We start from the raw sequence: 26,943 nt of genomic DNA, 5'->3' as shown, positions 1-26,943 counted from the left end.
GACATTGTAAATTGCTCACTTAATTGGGAACTGAGGATTTACTTATATTCATTAAGTTACAGAAGTTGTTTCCTAAGAGCTGCTATTTCAGCTTGAAGTTTATCACTGCATTCTCTGAATAGAAGGAGGTATTTTTTGATAGTTGTGGTGATAAGGATATTTAAAGTAGTGGTTGTGGAGTTACAAGACCAGAATTGTCAAAAGTATCTTGATTGCAGTGTAATGATGGTGCTGCACTACATTGCTTTGTAATTACTATGCAAAGAAAACACTCAGTTGCTGTTCCAACTGTGAATTAATAATGTTGGTCCCATCCATAACATCTTAGTGACACAGGCACCATCTCTGTAGTAAACCTGTTCCTTAGGGTTTTTATGTTCCTATATCAGTGTAAAACATGAATTTGAAAAGTTATCCTTTTGGTTTTGTACCAGGAATCGTGGGCATAAATTGGAGAGCCTTGCACTCATTTAAAGGATAAAATGGCCTCATAATCACCCACAAGAAATCCCTGTTACTGTTTTTAAAAAGGGTTATAGCAGCTCTCAGCAAATATTTGCAATAAGTGGCAAAATTTATGCCTTGCTTTGTGGTAGTTGCGTGACCAGACAGTGGGGCATAGGATTGTTTTAAGGTTTTTACAGCTGCAGGGAAAAAGCATCTGTTCCTAGAAAAGCCTTCATTGTTTAATTTTGACACTGACTTTTCCATGCTGCTTGTACCAGTCTCTGGATTAGGTGCCACTAAGATAAAATTTGTTTTAAGTTGCTCCCAAATGCAGCTGTCACTATACACAGCTCTGTAGCTTAGGCAAAGGAGACATAATCAAAACAAGCATTTTTGTACAAGGTCATTTGGCAGACTGGGAAAGCTCAGAGCAGGAATTTTGACAATATTGTATCTTGTGAGTAGCTTGGTTATTAGCTTTTGTGTTTGTTTAATAATTCTGGTGATCACTAATGTGTATGACTGTCTCAGAAATAATGAAAGGATTTTTTTAAACTGCACTGCTTTTCATATACTTTACATTTATTTTGATTGAGCAGTTTCTGTGGTATTCAGTTACATACATCCCATGTATGTTTATTTGTATCTCTGTATCTCTACAGTGGAATGGAATTATTTACAAAAAGCAGGGAAAACTGACATTTTTGAAAGGGCTTCCATTTCTTTCCTTCAAAGTTTCCAGTGAATTGAAAATGAAAGAGCACTTCATTTTATGTATCCCAGAGTTGTGTTAATTTCTACCCAGCTGGTCTCAACTGATTGATACAAAGCCAAATTTGTGACTGCCTGCATTACAAAGTCTGTAATTTGCTAATGAATTATGATAATAATCTTTCATCACACATGAAAGATTTAGACAAACAATTTACTAACTATATAGTTTGATCACAATTTTTGGGTTTGTACCAAGCCTCAAATCTACTTTTATTTTTTCCTGCCTAGATTAGCAGACCAAGGTGAACTTACTCTTACCTTGTTGTGAAAAGCAGTGATGCTGGAAGTTACATGGGGATGATGGTACAGGACAGGGGAAATGATACAAACTTGTACTGTAAATATCCATGTTCAATGTATAGACAAATCAAACTGCCCAGTTTCCAACTAGAGGAACATCACAGTAGGCATGGCACAAGAAATTATTTGAGACTGCATCCACTGTTCTGGGTACATAGAAATAAATAAAAATAGGGTACAGATGTTCCTCAGGTTCAACCTCCTCTGGGTGTGGTGGAGGCAAACTAATTAAAACACTGCTAGACAAAGCCATAAGGGCAAACTAGGCTTAAAAAGAATGGAAAGGAAAACCAGATCTTCCAGAAGAGGAGCAGCTGCCACAAGATCTGTCAGCTTGAGTGAAGTTTGGGGTTACCTGTGTGTCAGATCAGCAGAGTTGATTTTGAACACTCTGAGGACAGTGTTCACTGGACATGAGCACACCATAAGTGGCTTCCTGTATGAAATTTGCCCATTTTTGATCAGATCATCAATCTTCTGACCAAAGACTAATTCCCAGTTCTGCAGAACTTGCTCCTGTACACAGGAAGAAGGACAGGAGCTCTGTGTTCAGTGCCCTCTTCTGTTTCTCAAGATCAATAGAGCTGGTATTAAAAAAAAAAAAAATCAATTGATAATTTTTCTGTTTCTTTTATGCTCAGTAGGATGGGTTTAAGTAGGCAATGTTTTGATGTCCACCCTAGGAAAACAATCAACCAAACCAAAAATCCCACAAGACTGAGCATGTGTGTCCAGTGTTGCCATTTTTATGTGGATGAAACCATTGCCTTCAGTGGTTTCTGGTTTGATGTGCTTCTCCTCAGACCATGAGTGACCCAAAGCAGCTGGTATCTCACCAAAACCACATGTGTATGACTGCCCCAAACAAATCACACTGAGATTCCTGTTGCCACTGTTATGTAAAGTATTGTTTGACTGGTAAAATTATTTTAAAAGTAAAGTAGGACAACCAGCAGTGTCAAGAAAATGCCATTCAGAGCAGGGCCTGGTTATGTGGCCCTGTGAAAAGATGAGGAAAAGATCTTTGGGGTGGATGCTGCCTGGAAAGGAGGTTGAGCTATGACCCAAGACTTCTTATTGTTGCTTCATTATGCTGTTTGTTCTTATCATATTTAGGGAGCTAGAACTTTGTGAATAACCAGGAACGTGTTCATGAATCAATTCTTATTGTGTCAGGTTAAAAAGAAAAAGGCTTAGGCAGATTTTTTTGGGCCAAACTCTGATTAATAGGGAGTGCAGAAAAGTGGGGAGGGAGGTATAAACAACAGAGATTTGATGTAGCAAGACCCTAACTCTCCACTCCCTTGTCCCCAGGAAGGTGATTCTATCTCATACCTGTTATCTGATATGTCTAATGCCCAGTAGGTCTCTTGGAAATTATGATGTAATTTGAAAGTACAAACTAGCTGAGGATCTTCACAATGTTGGAAACAAATAATCAAAAAAAAAAAAAAGGAAAAGAGGAGTAGAAAGAACAAGTTTTGCTATTTTTCTATAATTTCTATATAAGAAAGAGAAATCTTCTTACAAATATGTGCTAATAAAATAGCAGTAAGTCTGTCTGGTATCACATGGCAGAGCTGTGCATACCTTACTCCAACCCCAACAACCCAAGGACTGACTTAATTTCAGTTATTTTCACAGCATCAAGGTACCCCAAATATCTCTACAATTTCTTTTAGGAGAAACAGAAAGGTTTTATATTGGTCTGATTTCACTCATTTTTTATGACAAGCTTCCTTTTACTGAACTCAGCAACTGTAACACAGTGACTCCTATTTAAGAAACATTGTGAGCTGTGTTTGTGTCCTGTTATTAATTTCTCTGTAACTGTAAGCTGAATTTCAGTTCAACATCTCCCCTCTGTGTCTTGCATTAACTTCTGTTTGCACTTACTCACAAAGTTCTTCTTTTAAGGCAAGAAGGACTTATTTCTGAATAATTCAAAAGTGGGGAGTGTAAGAAGTGCTTGGATTAATCTGCAGAGGGTTTTGTGTGTTGACAATTTCACCTATAACTAACAGTCTCTTTCACCCACTCTGCTTAAAAGGTCTTGGCTCTTTTTTATTCTTTGTATTGACCTTGGGCTGGCAGAGAAAAGACCAGACTGCAGCTGAGAGCTCTGACCATAGGGCAGCCTAGGCCAGGACTAAGACAAACAAAATGGAGAAGCTCTGATATTCACAAAAAACAACAACAGAAGAGTGGAAGTGGACACATTTTTTGGTAGTATAAAGGAATACAGTGAAACTTCTCACCCTGACACAGGAGGTAAAATGCCAAGTCAGGCAGGTCCATGTTAATTTTTCAAGGATGGCTCTTGTGAGGCCAATGGAAAATACATAAATTCTCTAGATCATTCTTTGAGGTTTGGGGTAAGCGGAAAGTTTCTTTTTTGGTGAGCTAAGAGCAATAGACTGAGATGAAACTCCTCCTTAGATCTTCCCACAGGGCAAGTTGCAGTTCACAGCTGCATTAGCACAGAGGACAGTGCAATAAGGTCTGCAGAGAAAACCTGTTTATGGGAAAGATCTCTTATAGTTATCTATTTTGGCATTTTAACAGTGTCCATTTCTAGCTGGTCCTGTGGATTGAATGTTTCTTATTAATTGAAATCTCAAAATTGTGCATGTTCTCTTTTACTTTGTTCTTAATACTAAATGGTTTGCCTGCTCACACTGTTTCATCCTCCAAGCTGAAGTGTGCAGTAAGTTGGAGTCTGTTTGAAGTGAAACACCAATGCAATTCCATTTTACAAAGGCTGGATCTACATCAGCCCCGTAGTGCAAATCAGTATTTTCAAATCCTGCAGCATTGGGAAGCCTCCACTGTAGCAGAAACAGTGTCGTTTCAAAAATAAATTTGTAGACAGAGGTGGTAGAATTCTTCTTGAATAGGAACAAATAAATGAAAGATTGAGTGGAAAGTGCATGTGGGTGTTTTCAACTCACTGCAGAGTAGCCATGCAAAGAATCACCATGAGCAGTAAGACAAGCTTTTTTAATACCCAAAAAGAAACAGTCTTCCCCTTAGAGAACTACTAGCATTGTGTTTTGTTAATTTTCTTTCTTAAGATCAGTTCGAAGTGAGGCACAATAAAACTTGGAGATTAAATGTTTGTTCTGCAGACTAAGTGCGAACTGTTTGAAGTAGAGGATAATTTTAGCGTTGTCTGAAATAAGCATCTGTTGTCTCACGACATTGGTATCAGATGAGAACTGAAAATCAATTTCAGTTCTCGTTTTGTGTCTTTTGCCTTGTGTCAGTTTTTAGGTGAGATCTAGGATCACTTGGCTATGACTTACAAAATCTGACAGTCACCCAACTGAGTTTTTAACTCTGTAGGTACTTTTGCTTGTTTAGTAAATAGCATATTTTTCTCTTTTTTTAATATATTTTTAAAGTTTTTTTTCTTCTGTTTCTTTTTTTTTTTGGTTGCTCACTTATATGTTTTACTTTGTACTGCTTCCTCATTTCTGCCTTTCATCCTCTCTTTTATTGAATTTTGCAGGTTTTAATGAAAAAAAGTTTATGAATTTCTTAATTTCTACTTTTTGAAATGAAATATCAATATCTGGCCTAACTTTTCTAAGTACTATTTTGTCCTTACAATGCAATACAGAAAAAAAAATACTGTAAGTCAGAAGCTTTTGAAGTGTTGTTATTTTTACGCTTTTTTTGCAGAATGCTTGTGTGTTGAATTATACTTGAAAGCTGTTCTTGTGTGTCAGTATAGTGCACGTTAATATTTCAGAGTCTGAATATTCACTAATAATTATTCTGTGAATATGTAATGGAAGTTCTTTCTATCAACTCAATTTTTATTGGTAGTATTAATTGTCAGTTTAAAATATTACACATTCTTAAGCTTTAGACAGGAATTATTTTTACATTTTTGATCTAATTTTGTTGGTATAAATTTTATACACTGAATTTGCAAAACTAAGACTATCCTTTTGGTTCAGAGGAGAAGCTGTTAGTATGGATCTGTTTTATTCATTTATTCTCAAGGAAAAACCAGAGAGAGTAGCTGAATATGTAAATGAGCAGCTTGTGGTGCTATAACTTGTCAAATAACCATTGATGCAGTATAGCTGAGCAAACTGTTTCAGTGTGTGCATATACAGTAGGTATTTCTCTCCAAATTAATATTTGCATTTGAAATATGAGTGTAGTGCAAATACATGAGAAGTATATAACAATTAATAAACTTTTGTGCTTGGTGTTTACATATTATGTGCTCTGTATTTTAATTCTGAGTGTTATCTGTTTCTTTAATGATTTTGAATTAGTCTTGCAAATATATTGATTTAAAGGAATTTATTACTTAATTATTAAGGTTTGATAGGCATTTATGTCCTTGAATGTGGTTGGGTTTGGTGAGTAGTTAGTTGACCTTTCTTGAGGTTGCCATTTTGATTTCACAGTCTTTATTGATTTCATGTAGCAAATTGTTATCTTTAATACATTATGAGAAAGTAAAAAAAGCTGGCTTGTTCTTCAAGGTTTTGGTGTCCCCTCAGAGATTTCTTTCCATGATGACTCTTTTTCAACCAGAAGGACTTTGGATCCATCCTTTGACTTTGGATGGTTCCACAGACAAAGAAAAAAAAAAAAAAAAGCTTCTCAGTCTTTTAAAAGTTCTTTCTCAATTCCTTGCATACTTTAGTTCTCCCATTTGTGAATCATTGCTAGCTTACTGTAATGCAGTTGGAATAGGATGAAAAAAAGTCTATTTTGCATTTTTTTCTTTGACTGCTTGGCAATTTAAGTGTAGTAAGCATTGCTAGAAAGTAATGTCTTGATACATTAGAAATTACTAGAAAGTTTAGTATTCATATCATAAATAGAAATATGCTCACACTATTAATTTCTCTACCCATGCTATCCATGTTATTCCACTGTTAAAATCATGACTTGCTGGGCTTTTCTATTTAGTTATTTTTCTAGTGTAATGAGAAATGACACTGATCCAGAAAAAAAAAAAAAGAATACTATATCATGAGGTTATGGTATTTTGGAGGAGTTCAATGTTGCAGCAGTGGTTCTGTGTTCTCAGGGAGTGGAGTGAGGGATTTGGAGCAGTGTTGATGCCAATCAAATGTAGCCTTATTCCCAAAATGCATCTTTTTTTGTCATTTTATAACAAATTAAGACCCTGTGGCATCAGAATTCTAAGGCCAATCCTGCCTCAGAAATAGGAGGTAGCTCCCACAAAACGGTTGTTGCTCTCTGGAACTCATGTCCTGCCCTCCTCGTAGAGGCGTTCCCAGAGCTTGAGGGTGGCAGTGGGAGGAGGAGAGGATGAGCTGTTCTCAGCAGCCCTTTGCTCTTCTGTTTTGGATCCTAGCTGGGAGTCAATGTCATTTTTCAGCTGCTTTTACCTCCCTGTCACCCTGCTCCCCTCTTCCTCCCCTCGTGCTGCTTTGAAGGCAGCCCCTGGGGTCAGTGCCAGCCTGGCTTGTGCAGGAGCTGAGCCACTGCTGGGAGGGAGCCTGGGAAGCAGTGCAGAAGCAGGAGCCAGGCAGACCTGTCAATGGCTTTTTTTTTTTTTTTTCCCTCCCTGAGTGTTAATTGTGGTCACAAGAGTTAAGTGTTGCTGTAAAATTAACATCTTGGTATTATGTATTTATTTTCCACCATGTAGCTTCAATGTCAAGTTTACCCAGCAGACAAGTCAAAACAAGATCTTTTTTTTTTTCTAACTGCTGCTATGGCAAGTCTCAGCCTGGGATCTCAGAAAATCACAGTGTTCCTTCTAGTTAGCAGCTAATAGGAAACAATAAAGATTTAAGGTTCAGAATTTAATTGGCACTGATGCTGATGCAGGAAGAACAAACTGCACATGATTTACTCTTCTGAAGCTTTATTGATTCTTTTTTGAAAGGAAAGCTCTGATGAAAGTGAAAAGAGGCAGTTAATTTGCAAGTATTTCTACACAGTTTTTATTCTGAAATGTGCATTTCTATCCTCCTCTATCCCTGCTTGGTAAAAATGCCTTAAGATCTTCTGAATCAGAGGCACATACTGAAAAACAAAAGCGTAAGGTTGTAATTTCTACTGCTTATCTTGTTCATTTGGATGGCATTGCAGCTTTCTTACAGGTTAATTTTACATCTTTCCCAAGGCTAATGTCTCTCATACAATTGTGAGTATTTTTAAGATAATGTGACATTAGCATATCCTCAAAATCTCCATCCCATATTCTAGTCTTATAATGACCTATTTCCAAGGATCAAATCTGGAATATCAGTCTCAAAGACGTGGTGATAAAACCAGAAGCTTCCTCTTTTTCTGACATTACCTAGAAACAGGATTTTTTTTCATCACTTACATAACTGAACTTTTGAATTTCAGTGAGTAACTGAGGGTTTTTCTTCAGGCATAGGTTGATTCCATGCTTGCAAAGTCTACAGCAAGGACGGGGATGTGTGGCAGAACTTTGAATTAATTCCTGCTTCCACAAAACCATGTTAGAGTCCTTGTATTATCATCACTGCCAAAGCCACTGTACTTGAACTTCCATTTAATAGCTGATCTCTCAGTCCATACTTTCAAACAGTTTTGAAAATTTTGGAAAGGGGTGACTTATTTCCCTTCCAGTCTCATCTCTCCATTTTCTCCATAGCTTTGGTGACAGTTTAGTCCTTTCTCCTGCTCTGGAATTACAATTTAACATGCCTGTCATTGTGACACCATGACCAGCAGCTCTTAGCTTCTTGTTGGCTTTCTGCCATCCTGTTTTCCTGCTGCTTGTCAGGAATTCGTTTTCATGACACATCTGCAGGCAAACCTTTCCTGGGACTTCTGACCCATTGGGCTTTAATAATGACCTCTTATTTCAAGGGAAGAGAATTTTACAGAAACTATCTGAAATATGCAAAATCAATACAAGATGATGATACTTACCTCTAACACAGAGTGTCCAAAAGCCTTTATTTTTGCATTGAAGTGGAGAGTTTTAATGTTCCTGGGCTGGTTTTGCTGCTGGAGGAGGTCATTCTGTGCCAGATTCCTGTCTGTGTACATTGTAACTCAATGTTTTTGGTTCTTATTGAGTCAAAACTGCTGTTCTTGCACGTGTTACTTAAAAACACAAGTTTGCAACATAAATTCACCAAATTTGTTGTCATCAGTCATGCCTTCCATGTGACTGGATACATACGTAGCTTTCTGACCCTTTTCTGATAGTTGGTGAGTAAATGCCAGCTCCCTGGCAGCATCACAAGCTCTTTATGAAATGTTTTTCAGTTGTTATTGATAGTATGTGTGCTTAAGCCTCTCATACCACAGTGTCATGGTGGTGATCACACTTTAATCAGTGATCAGACTCCTGACTTCTCTCTTAGAAAGCATCTGGCCTGTCAGGAAATTATGATATTCTTATGCATCTGTGTGAGTGCCTAAGGGTTGTGTGTCCCATTGATTTGGAAAATTTCTAACGAGCAGCCTGGGAGGATATCTTCAAAACTGTCCAGGTTGTGGTTATTCAAGGCTGGTCATTTCCACATACAACAAAAAAAGTGCTAATAAATCTGTTCTAGTCCTTAAGTCTCTTTAGCCTGCCTGTTATATAGATTGATCTGTTGGATGTGCCTCTTATTAATTTTCTTCTAAGTATTCTTATGTAGATAATGAAGGAAGTGATTATGATTTCACTGTCCTGTTGAAACACTTTAGGTCCAGGCATATTCTCTGTGCAGGTGAGTGACCAGTGAAATCTCAGACCTTTCTTCAAGTTTCCAGCTTGAAGAAAAAGTCCAGTTAATGCTGGACTTGAACAGATTTTTCTTCCCCATCTCAAATCCATGGTCCCATAGATGAATGTGGATGATTTCAGGGCTAGAGGATGCTTGCTTGTCTCCAGCAGGGGATGTTCATCCTAAAAGAGAGAAGTAGTCCTGGAAACTCCACAGGATACAGCTGAATGACCTGGTTTTTGGTAGAAGAAGATCCTTGTCTGTTGTGGAAACTTATTTCCAAGGTATAGTGGATTGTTGTCTGGATATTGGTGCAGAGCTCTCAGATGTCACTTAGTTACCCAATAAATCTGTCATCTCACCCTGTTAGCCATTAGTAGAAGCAAGGACCTTTGCTGCTTCAAACAGCACCTCCCTGGTGCTGATAAATAACTGTTCTTCCTGGTCTGCTTCCTTTGTCATTGTTGCAGTGAGACAAGAAAATATCTGGGACTATGTGAAAGATAAAGACTCGGTGTAACTCTCTTGTTGCTATAACAGAATAATAAAAAGACTGTGTGGGAGCAATTCATTACTCTTTTCCTTTCAAGCACTTAAAAGAAAAACAGAGCTGAAAATATTTCTTTGGGAGATACTGAAATACCTCATTAGTTCTTTCCTTTTATTGGTTATTGAGGTGACAATTCTGTTACAGGAATGAACGTGAGGATGAATTTTGCTTTGATTTATAGGAATGTGTTAATTTGAGCTGAATAGATCTTTTCAGATCTTAATATTTGTTGTCTGTGAATCTTGTTTTGTAATACATAGTTTCTAGTTTTATTTTAGATAAAGGAATTCTGATGAAGACTATGTTAATTCTGTGCAGTATTGGAGGTGTTTTGGGGAAAATGAGCTGCTGAGATTCACAAATCTGTAATTTAACATTTTTTTTTCATTAAATGGAATAGTGTTTACTGCTTATTTAATATATATACAATTGCATGTCAAGGTAAGACAGAAAAGTGTGGAGAAAATAATACATATGTTTAATTAAGTTAACCTTTATTCAAGTTTTTCCATTTCAGTGAGATGACAAGTTTGCACAATGGAATAGTGAAAATGGTCAGAATAGCTTTATATTGGCCCATTTTCTGCAGTGATCATTAAGTTTTGTGTTGTTCTGCAGCAAATGAGTGGTGGGCTTTGTGACTGGAATCTGCAGAAGAGGTAAATACTGTAGTTTGGTCAAACACTAATGAAATTGTATTTAGTTGTATATTCAGGAAATAGTGACTCTTCCATCATGGAAGAGCTTTTTGTGTTTCTGGGTCACTCAGACCAGACTATTCATGAAGGTGAAGATACAGCAAATAAACTCATTGCATTGAGAGGGACTCGGGTGTGCACTCCTCTTAGGGGAACAAGATAATGCAGTTTTCTTTTAATATTTTGGAATTCTAAAGGAAAATGTGATTTCAGTATTGTAGACTTCAATACTGTAAACTATTTATATTTTTAATTTAGGTAGTCCAGGTCTGGAAGCCAGTCCAGTTCAGGAAAAATGCCTGAACCAGAGGTTGCAGAACTGGGGCCTTAGCAGCACTTCCTTTCTTCATAAAAATATTGCTGTTTGTAAAGAAAAGTTCCTCACTTGAGAGGCTTCCAGATATTTTTTTGTCTTCAAATTGCTCTATAGAGTTCACAGTTACTGTTTATTTCCAGTAACACTTTCCCTTCATCTTCCCATGTCTTCACCTTTGTAGAACTTTGCTGTTTGTAAAGAAAAGTTCCTCACTTGAGAGGCTTCCAGATATTTTTTTGTCTTCAAATTAATCTATAGAGTTCACAGTTACTGTTTATTTTCCAGTAACACTTTCCCTTCATCTTCCCATGTCTGCACCTTTGTAGAACTTTGTAGACTTCAGGTTTTCTGGTGTTGCTCTTGGCTTAGTGTGTTTATTTTAACTGTTCCTAATATTTTTCTGTTATCTGATAACTTGACAATTTGAACCTTACTAATTTGCTTTTCCCATCAACTTTTTGTATTCTACAAGTACATATGACTCATATATAATTGCTCAAGTACTGACTTGTTTGGGGAAAGGACTTAAAGGAAAGAAAGAAGAGCCAGAGAGAATGCAGATTGGGCTATTTGGCCAGGTTGCAGCTGCTTTTTTCAATTTAATTCTATTTTTTGAGGACGTGTGGTTAAACATTTTTAAATACAGTAAAAAGTAGTATTACTCAGGAAACCAAAACAAATTTGTATGGCTTCTTTTGATAGACATAAAAATCTATATTTGGATTGTACCTTTGCCTGACTTGTTAACTCAATGGAATTTCATCTCTGCTTCACTCACAGTCTTAGTGTTTTAAATTTTTTAAATTGTGGTGCATATCAATGTTCACCTTATTGTGGAAGAGGAAAGCAGGGCTACAGTTGGCAAATACTATAGATGGCAACAGAAAAGATTCTTGTCCCTCATTCAGAAAACTCATGGTATGTTTTCACCTGTACTGCCATTACTCTTACACTGAAACCTGTCAGTTAAAAGAGAGGTAGAGGTTTTAATATTTTTGTATGTTTTTAGTTCCTATGTTAAAAAACAGGAGCAAGTCTAATATCTGGTATTTGGTCATCCTCTTGCTTTAATTTTTAAAAATTTGTTTATTAGAAACCTGTTTCATACTGACTTTGGATACAAATAAAAATCTAGCTTTTCTACAATGTAACAATAAACTTCTGAAAACTTTAAAATTACTTCCAATGAAATTATATTTGGGACACAAGTTCTGGGAGGTAGTACTTTATAACTTTTCTTCTACATCATATAGAGGAAAAGATATCATTTTTAAACATGTTAAGTATGTTCTACATGAAAGATTTTGCTCTATCTTATTAAGTAAAGGAGGGGATTTTTTGGGTGGAAGATTCCATAGTTAAAGATGTAAACCAGCAATTTCTTGCTTCTATAGCACAACATAGTTCAGAGCTGAGATTAGAGAAACCCTGTAGAGTGGCTAATACTTGAGGGCATCCCCAACTAGAAAAGTATGTGAATTTAGGCATGGGAGGAAGGAAGGATCTGCTTTAAATTTAGTGTAGGGTCACTGAGTCTTAATGATAGATTAAACAAGGGAGGTGGAATAATGAATAGGGGTATGCAATGTGTAGCACTAATACCAGAAGTCCATGGTTTTCACTGGTTATTTAATGTCTTTTCCCATATGTTTCTGAATAGAGCAGGTTATGGCAGGGATGAGCTAAGGAATAGCTTTGTTAGTGAATTGCTAAATAGACTGAATTCTCTTTCTAAAAATGTATATGTGTAAGGAGAGCTGCTTGTTAATAGTGTAATCTGCACCTTACATGCATATACCTTAAATGTAGCAATGTTAGTAACTGTATTTGTAATTGATGTGTGTATGTTAATATTCTTAAAACCCACTGGGAACGTTTGTCTGCAATTCTTTTCCACTGTCAAAGTGGAAATCAATTTCAAATTACTTCTGAATATTGTCATATGATATAAAAACCTCTAAAGAAGTTTTGGTTTGGTGGACACAATGATGAAATGGAGGAAATACCCAGAAATATTTTTGTTAGTAGAAATTTGACTGAGAGCTCAGTGAACGTTATTTTGTAGTTGAATTCAGAATAACATGAATAGATATCTATTCAAATACAACCACATCAAAGAATTTATTAAATTGATAGTTACAGTGACTGAGAAAAGATGACACAGTTTACTTTAGAGCTGACTTGCTACAGAGCTTTCACTGTCAAATAGCTGATATCAAAACTGAAGTGAACCAAGCAAGTCAGCACTTGAGTTATTGATGGGTTTCTGGAGGGCCCATCTTCTCTTTTTCTGGTGGTAATACCAGAGAGTCGTCAGAGAAAATGCACGTTGCATTGAATTTTTGCTTTGGGAAATTAATGTAATGCACAAGACATTTTATATCCGTGGCTCATCTTCCTTTTTATATGCACCTTGTGTGCTGGCCCTAGCAATAAAATAGGAATAAAAGGGCTTCAGGGTGAGTCTGCCCATGTCTCCTTACTAAGCAGCAGGTTTGCTGTGACCTTTAAGTGTAAAAGTGGAGGGAAGAGAGAAGTAAAACACTGAAGTTAGAGGTATTGGAGAATTTCTGTATGTGAAAGTGCTTCCCAGCTCTCTGCATGATCATATACTTTGCTTCTCAAAGTGGATAGATTGAACTATTTTTCATATAATGTGCAAATTTTAAAATACTTTATAATTATTGACCAATTAAAAAAAATTGAAATAGATTTTATGCTGTCTCTAGGAGAAAGAAAATATGGCCTCTCCCAAAAGTTTATTTTATTGATTGTCTAGAGAACAAGAAAAAACAGATGAGAAAATACTGTTTTTGTGATGTTCTCTTTCTTACACCAAAATGGGTAGGCTTATCACTTAAAATAAAGATTGCTCTGAAGCAAATACGATTTATGCATTTTTTAAGACAGAAACTGAATCAGTTTCTATTTAGAAATGTAGTTGGGTAGGAGTGGAAGATACTGTTAATCAGTGAAGTGTGTTCAGGAGTGTAGTTCTTGGAGTCATAATCTGAGATTTGGGGGAGGTGATGGGATTCCTTCTCTCATTGAACCAAAGTGAGAAGAAACTTTTAAGTGGGAGTTTTTTTGGTTGGGATTTGGTTTTTTCCCTCTTTCCCCCAACATGTATCTAAATGATGCTCTTTATTATGATTAAACAGTAACTTCCATTCTCCTCCCTACTAGTTCCTAAAATGACCATTTGTTCTACCATTCATTGGTTTTGAAACCCCTGAATATTCTCAAGTAGGGAAGTGACCAAAGACCAATTTATGGTTTTATTATGCTTGGGCTGTTGCAGACCAGTTACTTGTTAAAGATAAGGATTTTGGACTGGAAATATATTTTATTTTGTTCTGAACGTGACAGCTGTGAAAATTGAACAGATTTTCTTTCCTCTGCAAGAGTCACATTGACTCTCTCTTTTACTCCCAGTGATGATTCAGACCCTAGAAATGATCTTTAATGTCCTTTTGAGTGGGAGCCTGACTGTATCCACGAGAGTCACTGTGCTGTAACTGAATATATGCACAAGTGATGTGGACAGGGTGGGACCAGCCCCCCCCAGGCACGGAGACTTTGCCTTACTTCCCAGCTTTAGTTCATATTTTATCATTACCCAGTGGAGTCAGTATCTTCTGGTAAGTCTGAGAGATATCAGGATGGACAGAATGTGTATTTAACAGTTGAAATTGTGTTTTCATACCAATTTTGAATAGCTTGGATCAAAGTTAATGATCTTGGCACATATTTAACTTCATGATCAGGAATTGTCAAGGTATTGGCAATCTGTGGACATTTCAGGACATAAAATCAACTGGAATTGGGATCTTGGGGGTAAAAATATTAGAAACTGTATTTACCCTTCATGTTGCACCTGAATATTTGCCTGTTGATGGTGATGCGGTGATGGATGCCTGAGGAGCAGGTGCCTGTTGTCTTTCATCATGTGCTCAGAGGTCAGGTACTAGTTGGCTCATTTAGGTAGCTAATAAGTGGCTCAAATGGCCATTCCTACTGAATGGAAAAACAAGCTAGGACTTCAAAATGTGTCTTTTCTGTGTCAGTGCATGTCAAACAATCAAACAAGCAAACAAACTTCAGGTATTATCAGCATTTTTATTTTGTTAATAGAAGTGTTTAAGGCGTTTTCAAATAAATTTGTAAAATTGTTTTGGCAGTAAGTCTTTGTTGTTTGATCTCTTTTAACCCTAATCACATCTTCCTTTCAATCTCTAATGTCACAGCTAGCTCACACTCTTAATTCTTTCATACCCATTTCAAACTCATGCTTGTGTGCTGCTAAAATGATTTTTTAAAAATACTCATGTCTCTTGCCCCAATTTCTTAAGAATGTGTTTTCCCTTCTCCTTCTATAGGAATTTGTTTCTTCTTTTAACCTTCTATTAAAAAAATCAAAGGGTCATGCAGTTTAAAGTTCAGAGGGGATTATCACAATTAGGTCTCCTAGGCACTACGAGCAATGAATAATAATAATTATGTGAGCTGAACCTTTACACAGTGCAGGCCATATAGCAGCACCCTGGAACTTCAGCATCAAGTTCAGAAGATTGTACCTTGCATTTAGCAATAATGCTGCCCTAGAAGGATAGCTGATTTTAGGGATTTAAAGGTGGAGATCAGCAAAGGGGTTTATTTTACAGAATTGAAACATGCATGTATGCTGTCAGAAAATGGAGGCATTGAGAACTAATCCCACATTTTAAAGACAGCCAGACAGCTGTATATAGAATTTTAATATAGTGTATAATATAACATTGAACATACTTAACATTTGCCACCTTAACATCAGCCCATGAAAAGGCTGATCCAAAGCAGTGGCAAAAAGTAGCATCTGGTAGCTTGAAGAGAGCTCAGATCAAGTCTCAAAATTGTCTGGACAGGAAGCTGAGATTGGAAAAAATACACACACACACACACACACATATATATATATATATATATACACACATACACATATATATGTGTTGCATGAGGCAATCAGAAGTTCACACATCAGAAGATTCAGTAAAGTTTAGCTGTAGCCTTTCTTTTATTTTGTTTCAAAATTTGCAGGTTTTAAACCGAAATTATACTAGTATTGCCTAATGAGCCATTTTATTGTAGGTTGTAATGGTGAGATACACACTTGGCACAGATCCATTAAAAAAGGTCATATTACATCCAAGATAGATTGGTTTAAAGTAGGATTAAAATATGAGCTCAAATTAATGAAACAGGAGATAATGAAGTATGAATAATTGTGAAATCTATGAAAATAATTTATTCACAATATTATTTCTAGTGCTGAAAGGGAGCTGCCAAACACTTCTTTACAAAAACCTATAAAGTGTAATGAAGCTTATTACACTTAATGAATTTTTAAATAACCTGGTCATTTCCAAACTGGATGAACTTCTGATAACTCCTGGTTGACAAAAATGTCCAAAATTTTCTGAATAAGTGTTACAGCTCAGAAATACAGTTGCTGAGTGAGGCTGTGAAGTGAGTAGGTGGTGTCATGGAAGGTGTGTCACAGCTGTAGGGCAAGAGGACAGAGCACTAAAGAAAAACCAGTTTATTTTCTGAATTTAGGACATTTAAAGTTTGCCAGATCTGAGTTAATTGGAACAATTTCACCTAGCTTTTTATTGAAGATACTGAGTGCTACAGTACAAGGCAACTCATTTTTGATACAGATTAAACGGTATTTTTTTGGCTTAAAGCACTGTTCCATGCACTTTATGGATGCATTAGTTAATGGCATTTCTGTACATGAAATATGTTTAATTTTAGGAAAATGGTACACAAAAACTTGGCATAAAATTTCCTATTGGTTTTGTGTGTGTGTGTTTTACTCACTGATGAATTCTGCTTTGTGTGTGGCTGATGTACAATGGACATTCAGGTTCTCTTCAGGCCCTTTGGGAAGGCCTGAAATTGCATATTGCTTTTAATTTAGAAAGAAACAGTCCTGAGCGGGAAGAGAATCCTACTTTCATGAGCTATGTATGTTTTGATGCTTTTATTTGTTTCTGTTTCACTTGTCATAATAGAATAAGCAAGTAATGTAATTTGGACATTGAATTAAAATAAGTTATGTTAGAATAGAATACATTTCTATTCTGCATTAAACAAGAAACAAGGTTTCTAAGCTTTAGCCTACTAAGTAGGAAAAGTTAATAAATACAGACCTGAATATTTTCAGAGACATTAAAAGCAAAAATAGTAATTTAAAGGAAGAGATATGGAATAAAAAATTAATTAGAAATGTATTTTAGTAAAACACACAGTGGAGCTCCTGTGGATTTTATAAAAGTGCTGAATCATGACTGACTTTTGGCTGATAGGCTTGGGCAGGTGACGGGTTTTTTTGCATTCAGTATAGATTTTAAATATTTACATTGGAAGTGTATTTTTTTCCTTTAGATTACAACAGAATGAATTGAATATGTGTAAATAGCATAGTGAGTCTTCCTTAGAGACTTTCAGTGGTATAAAATTTGTGAGAAGCAGATGCTGTTATTTAAAAATAGCCCAATCCTGACATCTTAATTCATTAATTGGAAGCATTCTGTAATTTAAATTTCAGTCAGCTGCTAGAAGGAGAGGCAGGTTATAATTTGATGTCTTTAGAATTGCAGTATTATTTCTAAAGTAAAACTTACACTAAAATTAAAATTTGATAATTTAAATAGCCTTTGGTTTTTTATGTTGTAATATAGTTTGTTGTATTATATATTGGAAAGATAAGAACACAAGCAAGATTGTGAGTGGAGCTGACTTAGAACCTTTCCCTTAAATGAGTCTTGGGTAGAGTAGCCTGAGAGTTCTGGTTTGGGTCTTAGTGGTGGCTCACACAGTGCACTGCTTTAGTATATTTGAACATATCCTACCTGTGGGGAGCTGGCTAAAAATTACTTTTAAAGTTAAGAAATTCATTTTCTCCTTTGGCTCGTGATATCCTCTTCCTGATAAAATGCAAAATCCTTTTTCTCCGCTATGAGAACATTTGAAATATCACACAGTGCACTGCTTTAGTATATGTGAACATATCCTACCTGTGGGGAGCTGGCTAAAAATTACTTTTAAAGTTAAGAAATTAATTTTCTCCTTTGGCTCGTGATATCCTCTTCCTGATAAAATGCAAAATCCTTTTTCTCTGCTGTGAGAACATTTGAAATATGGATTACTGGATTACTTGTTTTGGTTTGTCATTTTCCCTCCTAACTTCTCCAGTTTGTCTTGTGTTTTTCTGTTACTGTGGACCAAATCTATTGCAGTAGGTTGTGGCAGAGGTGTTGATTCAGAAATTCCTTCTCTCTAGTTTTGCATCTCTGTATTTTCAACAATTCTTGTTAGTCCACAATTAAATAAAATCACCCTTTTATCTAATCAATTTTTGTTCATAGCTGTTGATAACATCACTATCTTTTCAAATTCACCATAATATCACCTTTGATGCTTCTCCCTGCTTAGAAACTTGGTTGATTCTGCCCCTGCTATTCCTGCCAGATTCCCAGTGCTCTTTTCTATCTGTTGGAATTTTGCCTGGCAGAGATGTTAAAGGCTTTAATTTATAATCTTCAAGCCTATCACTTTAGCTGAGTTTCCCTCCTTTCTTTCCACCAGAACGCATCTGCTTACTTTGGAGTTCTTCCTGGCACTGCCCCATCCATATCATTGCTGTCCCCTAAAAATTTTGCTTACTTGTCTTGACTTCTTCTCTGTTACAATGTCAAAGTCAAGATTTCTGCTGTACCATCAGTGCCCCATGCAACCTTGGACTGCCTGCATCTGATCTCATTTCCCTGCATCCCCCAACTCACATTCCACATTCCTCACAGTCCTCTGACTTTATTGCTCCTTTTGTCTGCCTTTCATGCACTCATTTTTGCACTGTCTTTCATGCTGCCTATGTGCCTGGAACAGTCTTTAGCATCTCAGCCAATTTACAGCTTTGCATAAATTATATTTAATAATAAGACTAACAAAAGTTCATTATGTACATTATTTCACTTAACTTTGTACCTGCATAAGCTGAAAACAGCCTGAGGGAAACTACTGTTAAAATTTGTTGTGATTTGTTGTGATTCAAAGATACAGATTCAGGCATGACAGTTCTTTGATGATTCAGCATAAATTTAATTTTTTTAATCATTCAGGAAGTGTTAAGTCTTTGTTTTCTGAGAGTAGGTATCAGATTTTTCTAATTCAGAAATGAGAAAATAGCTACTTATTCCTGCTGAGTGCAATCACCAGAAGGTCCTTGTCATCACAGTACCTGGTACAGACTTTTTGCCCTGTGGTACATTTTGCTGCACTTTATCCTTACTAATATGAATGTGGCAGGACTTTGAATGTCGGACTAGCTTCATATCTGCAAACAAAGTGTATCTTTTGTGTTTAACCTTAATTTCAAAGCAACATGTTCATCTGTTTAAAGAAACCAGTGAAAGACGGGAAGGTAACATTCTGCCTCTGTCTGGGAAGTTCTCTGAGTATGTTGGCTACTTTGACATACGTGTTTTCTTAAAATATTAGAAGTTTTTTAATATTTTAACTCCCTTCTAAAACTAGAGGAAATGAACTGAAGGTAAAACTTCACGTGGTTTCCCAGCAAGGCAGGGCATTCTGCAGGAATTATACATCATTTTCCAAGTAAGACTGCATCTGCAAAAATATATGAGCTATTTTTTTCTTTTTTTTTTCTTTTTTTTTCTTTTTTTTTCTTTTTTTTTGTTTAAATGGTTGTATTGATACTGTTTACAGCTGAGTAGTGAAACCAAATAGATGTGCCTTTAATTTGTTTTTAAATGATCTCTTATATTCTGGAGATGATAATCTGAAGGGTGGCTGCCATAGTAATGTGCCAGTCACCATGGCATCTGAGCTTTATGAAAAGACATTCTGGGCTGCACAAAGACAATGCCACCAATTTGTATTTCAATCTGATCAAAAGTGCAGGACCAAAAAGTTTGCCAATAAATGTAGCTCAGTGGATGGCACTGCAGTTTAGAGTTTGCTTTACACAGTAAAGATTTTGGTCCTCCTCTCAATACCAAGTGAATTTATCAGTAAAATCCTTAACACAGACCTTGTCCATTTACTGGGCTAACTTTTTTCAGTTGCATGAAGAGTGTGGCTGTAGATTTTTATTGGCCCAGTGTAGGAGCAGTTCACAGTTCTGCTTTATAGAAATCTTTAGAACTTTTCCCTCTCCATGGAGTTTTTCACTTTAAACTGAAATTAGGTCAGTTAATGAAGAAAAGGGGTTTTCTATACTCAATTGGTAAATATTATAATATCTCAAACATTTTGCAGTCTGCTTTCATAAATTAGGTCAGTTAATGAAGAAAAGGGGTTTTCTGTACTCAACTGGTAAATATTCTAATCTCTCAAACATTTTACAGCCTGCTTTCGTAACAGTGTTCTAATTATCAAAGAAACCAAAAATAAAATCATTATTTAAAAGCAAGCTTATTTTATCTTAAATAATTGATTGTGGCTTGTTGTTTGAAAGAGGACTACTTTGGCATGAATTCCAAATCCAGTTATGATCTTAACTCAAGCAGTTTGTTTAATCAAACATTACTCTAATCAGTCTTACATGGTCCCCTACCCAGCCAGGCCTGCCTAGAACAACTGGTTTATTCTGCGACGAGTTGCTCAACAGATGTCATTCTGGTAGAATAATGCAGCAGAATACTTGTGCCTTGGCTAAAATTACTTCAACTTTGATCACTTTTGTCCAGCACATCAGTCTGGCATTGTGCTTTATACCAACATAACACTTTACCCCGAGCATGCCTTTCAAGCTTAGAATAGCAGAGGAATGTTATTGAATTCAGTGCAGTTACAGATGAGTTAATGAAAGAAGGGAAATACTGTTTTTTTCATAATGCCTTTCTGTTGTGCTTTGGAATTAAAAGGGAATTTGAGGAATGTGACTTCCGAGTTATTTATTTTTACTTCTGAAGGCTTTTTGAAAACAATATTATGTAGTCCTATTGACCCCATGTTTCTGTAAATAACTTTCACTTGTTATTTAAAAATAGTGCACTTCAGAGTTTTATATTGTGAAAATAATACTATTTCTGGTGTGTAGCTGGAAAATAAATATTTCACAGGGACAGTTTATCCTGGTTTTTAATGACAGAAAATGAAACCAGCAAGAACTGTGTCCTTGTGATCACACAGGTCAGGATTGTTACATTTTGGGTTGTTGTGAGGTAGTAGGAAGCAACATTTCTTTACAAAGCCAGCAAAGAAACTCTGAGGAAGCACTAAAGTGAAATGCACTTGCATTGCTATTAGATACTTCAGTATTCTGTGTCTTAAAAGACTCAAAGTTCTTGTTTCAATTTTTTTAGTTAAAATATAGTTGTAATTTTTTTTTAATTGAAGCATAGTTCCTAGGTCAGTCTCCCTGCAAAAACTCCTGAACAAAACTAATATTAACATAAAGGTTATCATGTGTACATGTAATTTACCAGTTTTAGAAAAAAATTGAGAGATATCTTAATGATTCTAAAACACTGAACTGTGCAGAATATTTATATTGAGAAAGCTTTAAACTGATGGTATTGAAATTTTTATCTGCATAGCCTATGTATGAAATCTGTCCAGAAATGATACAGTGCTTCACAGTTTTTCATAAGGAGCATGAAATAACTGCTAGTACTGAAAATAATGAGAAAAACAACAATAATTGAAGGGGAGATTTGAAAATACAGTAAGAGCACCTGTACTTTGTGTTGGATCTCAATATGTCCTCAATTGTTTTCAGTTGTGGGTATTTTTTGACAAGCTTGTGACTGTGCCGTTAAGAATTTTTTGACGAATGTGGCCCAAATCAACATTTGTGAGGAAGACTCTGTGTGAAAATCCCTGCCTTGTCGTCACCGTCGTTAGGATATTTACAGTGGTTAGAACAATTGTTTCACTGTTTACTGTCTGCACACATATTCTTCATCCATTTAGTGTTGTGCAGAATTTAAAAGAAAGGGTCCATGGAGCATTTGTGTCTAAAGATGATCCAGGGAAAGAGTTTTGGTGTTATTTCATTATGCAAAAATATTTTTAGATGAAAATCTATTGCCAGATGCTTCATATATCCTGTACTAAAAATAAATGACAAATTTTAGAGGGAGCATACATACTTTCCATATGTTTATATTACTTTACCTTGGAGTCAAACCTCAACTGTGCTTCAGTGCTGAAGACATGTCAAGTACTGATTAATAGGTAGGATAAATGATATAAAAAACCTTTCTTACTGTATTATCTTCCTGAGAATGGTACTGTAGAATCATCTTTCTTTCATTTATTACTGGAATATGAAACCTTTATCTAAATGGATTATGTTAGCATTTATAATTTTGGAAAATTTTAGCTTTCTTTCTGATTGTTGCAAACTATTTTTCTGTTCAGAAAAGTTGTTAACTCAGGGGAAGTGCACTAGACTGCAGACAGGGTGCTAGCTCAAAGACCTTTTCCTGCTGACAGCTGTAATATAATAAATCTAATTCCTTTCAGTTCATGGAAATTTGAGTAATTCTCATAGCAGAAGTTAGAACACAATTAATTGCTGTTTGTTTCCTGTTGACAAGTGAACAAGTGAAAATCTAAAGGCATCAAAGGACAGTTTCTGGAGTAGCCTTGTCATTTGCTTTAAGTCAAATATCCATCTGCCTTAATATCTTTTGGTTTAATGGGTTCTTGTGTTTGTTAGTGTTGGACTGTGCAGCCTTCTTGGAGCTGAGACCAGGATGCAGAATTGAGACTTGCTCAGATATTTTGGCTAGAGAATGATCATACAAAATAATACTTAAAAGTATCAAAGCTTCTTTTTATCTCTTTGAGAATGTTTTTCTGGATGCAATATAGGTTGTTGGGATCTGTCTAGACCTTTGAAAATGTGGGAGGACCTTGTATTCTCATATAGGGATTTTATGAAAGGCAAACCAAAAATAAACCAGCTTGGATGGGGCTCTGAGCAAGATCTTGTAGTGGAAGATGTCTCTGCCCAGGGCAGTGGTTTGAAATGAGAGGATCTTTAAAGTTCCTTCCACCCCAGACCATTCTCAGATTCCTGTGAAAAGCCGCCATGGCTCACTGGAATATTTTATTGCTCACAGCTGTGGTCCTGCTGGGCAATATTTACAATGTTTGTGCAGTCATTGTGTTCAGGTGTAAGACATTATTCAGAATTTAAGATACCACTCTCCATGTAAGTACCAAAATACTTCTTTCTGTGATTTAAAGAATTGTTTATCACAAATTCTCTGATAAAACTTGCCTGCTTTTATATTGTGGTGATGTTTTCATGGAAAGAGTTTTATAATTCTTGTATTTTGTTGTATTCTTTCTTTATTAAAAATTTTCAATTCTTTCTTCTTTTTCCCTCCCTCCCTTCTTTCTGTTAACCATCATGTGAGATAATTAAGAGTAAACTTCTAATTTAATAGCATGAGAAAAGAGTTGATGTAAAAATCTATTACTTAGCATTTTGTTTAAAAATATCTGAAATGTGTTGTCTTAATTGAAAATGTGCTTATTAATTTTTTCAGGTTTAATATATGGATTTCTATTTTTGGATCCTATTTAAGAAACTCATGCAAACTCATTGTATTTCTCATTTGATAAGCTTTTGCTTTTGGCTGTGTAAACGTGCTGACCATATTTGAATCTACGAGCATTGGAAGAACCAGTTTTACAATAACCAGGAAAAATAAAAAGCTTGGTTCTGTGATGAAAACAAAGCCCTTTGGCTGCCTTTTTTAGAGCAAGTTCTGATTTATTTTTATTTTTTTCCAGGTGAAGCGGAATGTGTATGACCTGACCAGTATCCCTGTCCGTCACCAGCTGTGGGAGGGCTGGCCTTCTTCTGCCACAGATGACTCGGTGAGTTCCTTGCTTCCCATCTCATTCCTGCCTAGAAAAGGCTGATTTTACATGGATTTTTGATTGGAGTCACTCAGTAGCATTTAGTGTCCCTTATGCAGTGCTTTAACATCACACACATTCAGAGTTCTGGTGTGGAACATACAAATGCTCAAGGTTTGGATGCCTGCAGCTCAGGGAAATGATTCCTGTCTATCAGACTCAGTGCATGTTTCATGTTTCATTTCAGCCATTCTAGACTGGAGCAAGGCTGCACAGCGTTTTGGAAGTTGAAATCTGTTGGGTGATTGAACTTCAGGCAAAAAGCCCTGATTTTTATGTATGCTCTGAGTGAACATCTAGGTATTTTTTAGTACATTAGCTGACCCAGTTTGTGCTCAAGCCTCTGCCTGGCTTCAGAGCAGGAGTTGTTCCTGCTGAAATCAGTGACGGGTCACCACCAGTGACAGAATCCCCTGACTCAGCATTGCCCACAAATTCATGAAATTGTGGGACTTACCTGCAGTATCCCATTAAATATCAGACTTGCTTCCTTGCATGGTCATCCTTACAATGTGTTTTACAGCATTTCTTTCAGTTTCCTTCTGCTAGTATGTTCCCAGTGCCAGCTAGTGAGGTCTGCCTTTCTTTAGAGAAAAATCCAACCAAGCCACTAAAAAAATGCCTAGAAGGGTGAAATAATTATGTAGTTATGTTGTATGTAGATTTTGTGACCTGAGAAAAATGTGGAAAAATCAAGCTTTTATTGAACCGGATCATTCTACGAAGTGAAAATGGATTTGGAGTTTGGTTTCTTTCATATTGCCATTATCTGCCATGCATTACTTCCCTGTCCATTTCTGCTCTCTTCTTGTAAAGGGAGAATTGCTATTTGAATATGACTGCTCCTTTCTTTGCTCTGGGAAAAGGATTTATACCAATTAAAAAAAAAACCACAAAAACAACAAAAGGCAAAAGCTGTCTGAATTTCCAGTGTACTAGAAAAATGTATCTGTGGTGTTTGCAGAAACAGTATTTAAGTTTGAGAAAGGTGGGTAAATCTCAGTCCATGTATTCAAGGGCATATCTGAGCTGATAGATGTAAGGTCTGAAATAACAGAATGGTGTCATGTGGTAATTACAGGCTTTGAAATGTGGATCCATTTTAGCATTTTATTAGTTTACATTAGCCCAAAAAAGAATTGGAAACTCAACACTTCTAATCTGTTTTCCCACAGCTGTTAGGTTTTCATATATTTTCCCCTCCCTTTCTTCTTCCCTTGATACCTCACATATGTAAAACTCATGAATCTGCTTTAAGTATTTTTTTACAAGTGACATTGTTGCAGGTGAATTTTTTCCCTTTTCATCTTTAATGAAATTGGTGAATGTTGAGTCATCTGCTCTGAAGCAGACGAGTCCTCAAAGCTCACTGCTCGAATCTGGTGGTGCTGGAAGTTGTCAGCTGTGTAAACAGACTGGAGTGTGTTGCCAACAAAAATACAATTAATTTCTGTCTAAAATTAGAGGCTGTAGCTTACTATTTATAAAGATTTAATGATAGCAATGACTATCTATGCTCCTGTGATCTGAACTTTTTTTTTCTCCCAAATTAGAAATATTCAGTAATAATTACTTGAGTAATTAATGATGATCTCTTGAGTTCAATGGCAAATTTTTAAGATCACATTTTTCCATCATGAGTTTTTAATTTGCTGTCTTGTAAGGTACCCCATTGCAATTAAGGAGTTAAAGAAAGACTTGATTAAAATACTTTTTCATTTGCATGTTATGCAGCATAAAAAATACTTTGTAATACCACAGGAGGTTTTTTCAGTGCAGTTCTCGTTAACCTTTGGCTTAGCAAACAGGACAACTAAATAGACTTGGCATAATTGGATTCCTGTATCATCTTGAGTCTCTTATGAACCTGCCAGACTACAGTCTTCTGACATTACCAGGAAATTTAGTGGAGTCAATAGTAATTTAAAACATTGTTGCTTCATCTCCCTTCAGAGTTAAGATATGTTCTCTGCTTGTACTACCTAATGGAATATGGGATACTGTATGAATTGTCAATAACTCTTTCAGATCTTTCTCACACTTTCACCAGGGGAATGGGTATCAAAACCTCCCCATGCAGGAGAATGTTTTGTGCTGTGACACTTCGATTGTGGGAAACAAGGCGTACACAGGCCGTGCAAATCTCATTTCACCGTTCAGCAAGGACAAGTTTTAGCTTTTATTGAGCCTGAATAACTTTAATGCCACAAATTATATCTGTTCTGCTCATTAAAGTTCAAGGTAAATGGATGAGTTTTAACTCATTCTCTTTTTTTTTTTAATGGATTTACGTAAGTAAAACTTAAATATATTCAAAATGTTAACTTATCTATTTTCGAGCATATAGAATCAAGTGATACAGTGAAGTCTTGAAAATAATCCTAGAAAATAAGAAGCCATAATTTTAATTTACTTTAAATACATTCACAGTATGTTCTCAATTTTTATTTTGGATTTTGTAACAATCTTAGCATTGCAGAGTTTGAAAGATGAGAGCATGCCAGAATAATTTAGTAAAATTTCTAAAATTTATTCCTTTTTTTTTTTCTCTATTGGCCAAACTTCTAGACTTCCACTGGTAATTACCACTAGAGTCAAGTGGAATGAGCAATTTTTAAATATGTGATCACTGTAAAAAAAAAGATCTCAGATCAGCTGTAGGTGATGTTTTAGTTACAGGTTTTACATGGAAGCATTGTGATTTTATTTATATGTGTGGGTGACTTTTTGGGTGTTAGTTTTACATGTATACATTAGAGGTAAAACTCCTTTTCCCCCATGAGGTCACTGGGTATTGGTATATTTCAGTAGAATGAGTTGTTGTCTGTGATGTTTCAGTGGTTTTTTGGTAGCATAGAACAACACCCAGTAGAGGAAGAAGGATTCAGGTTGTTTTCTTACTGCTTTTTGTTCTTGGTATTTAAGCTACAGGTTTTTTTCTTAATTGGTTCATTGTTTTAAGTCATTTCAGCACAGCAGTGAGAAATCCTGCCTCATTGTAAGTAACAGTGAGTTTGTCAAAGCGGAACATATTTCTGCATCAAAAAGATGTAGAAGTTCTAGGGTGAGGTTTGAGGAGGGGAAAGGGGAGAGAGGCAAAGCCAGAAGATAAGTGTCTGGTGTTGTAACTGTGCCCTGGCACACGGATCCCATCCAGGGGAGCTCAGCATCCAACCTCCCTCCCCCTGCTGCCGGGAGCGCTCTGTTCCC

At 36.1% G+C, this 26,943-nt stretch overlaps 1 protein-coding gene across 1 annotated transcript in view; it reads left to right on the top strand.

Moving 5' to 3' along the window:
- FAF1 (Fas associated factor 1) overlaps positions 1 to 26,943 on the top strand; it is a 150,089-nt gene that overhangs the window by 54,658 nt on the left and 68,488 nt on the right. Inside the window, exon 8 of the mRNA XM_039711387.1 lies at positions 23,605 to 23,691. Within this exon, the coding sequence (XP_039567321.1) occupies positions 23,605 to 23,691 (87 nt within the window). The remainder of the gene's footprint in view (positions 1 to 23,604; positions 23,692 to 26,943) is intronic.

This window comes from Passer montanus, unplaced genomic scaffold, assembly GCF_014805655.1.
Source record: "Passer montanus isolate IOZ18808 unplaced genomic scaffold, ASM1480565v1 scaffold25, whole genome shotgun sequence".
In the NCBI taxonomy this organism is placed as follows: Eukaryota; Metazoa; Chordata; class Aves; order Passeriformes; family Passeridae; genus Passer; species Passer montanus.
The sequence above is the reverse complement of the archived record's forward strand: the minus strand, read 5'-3'. Positions and strand labels throughout refer to the sequence as shown.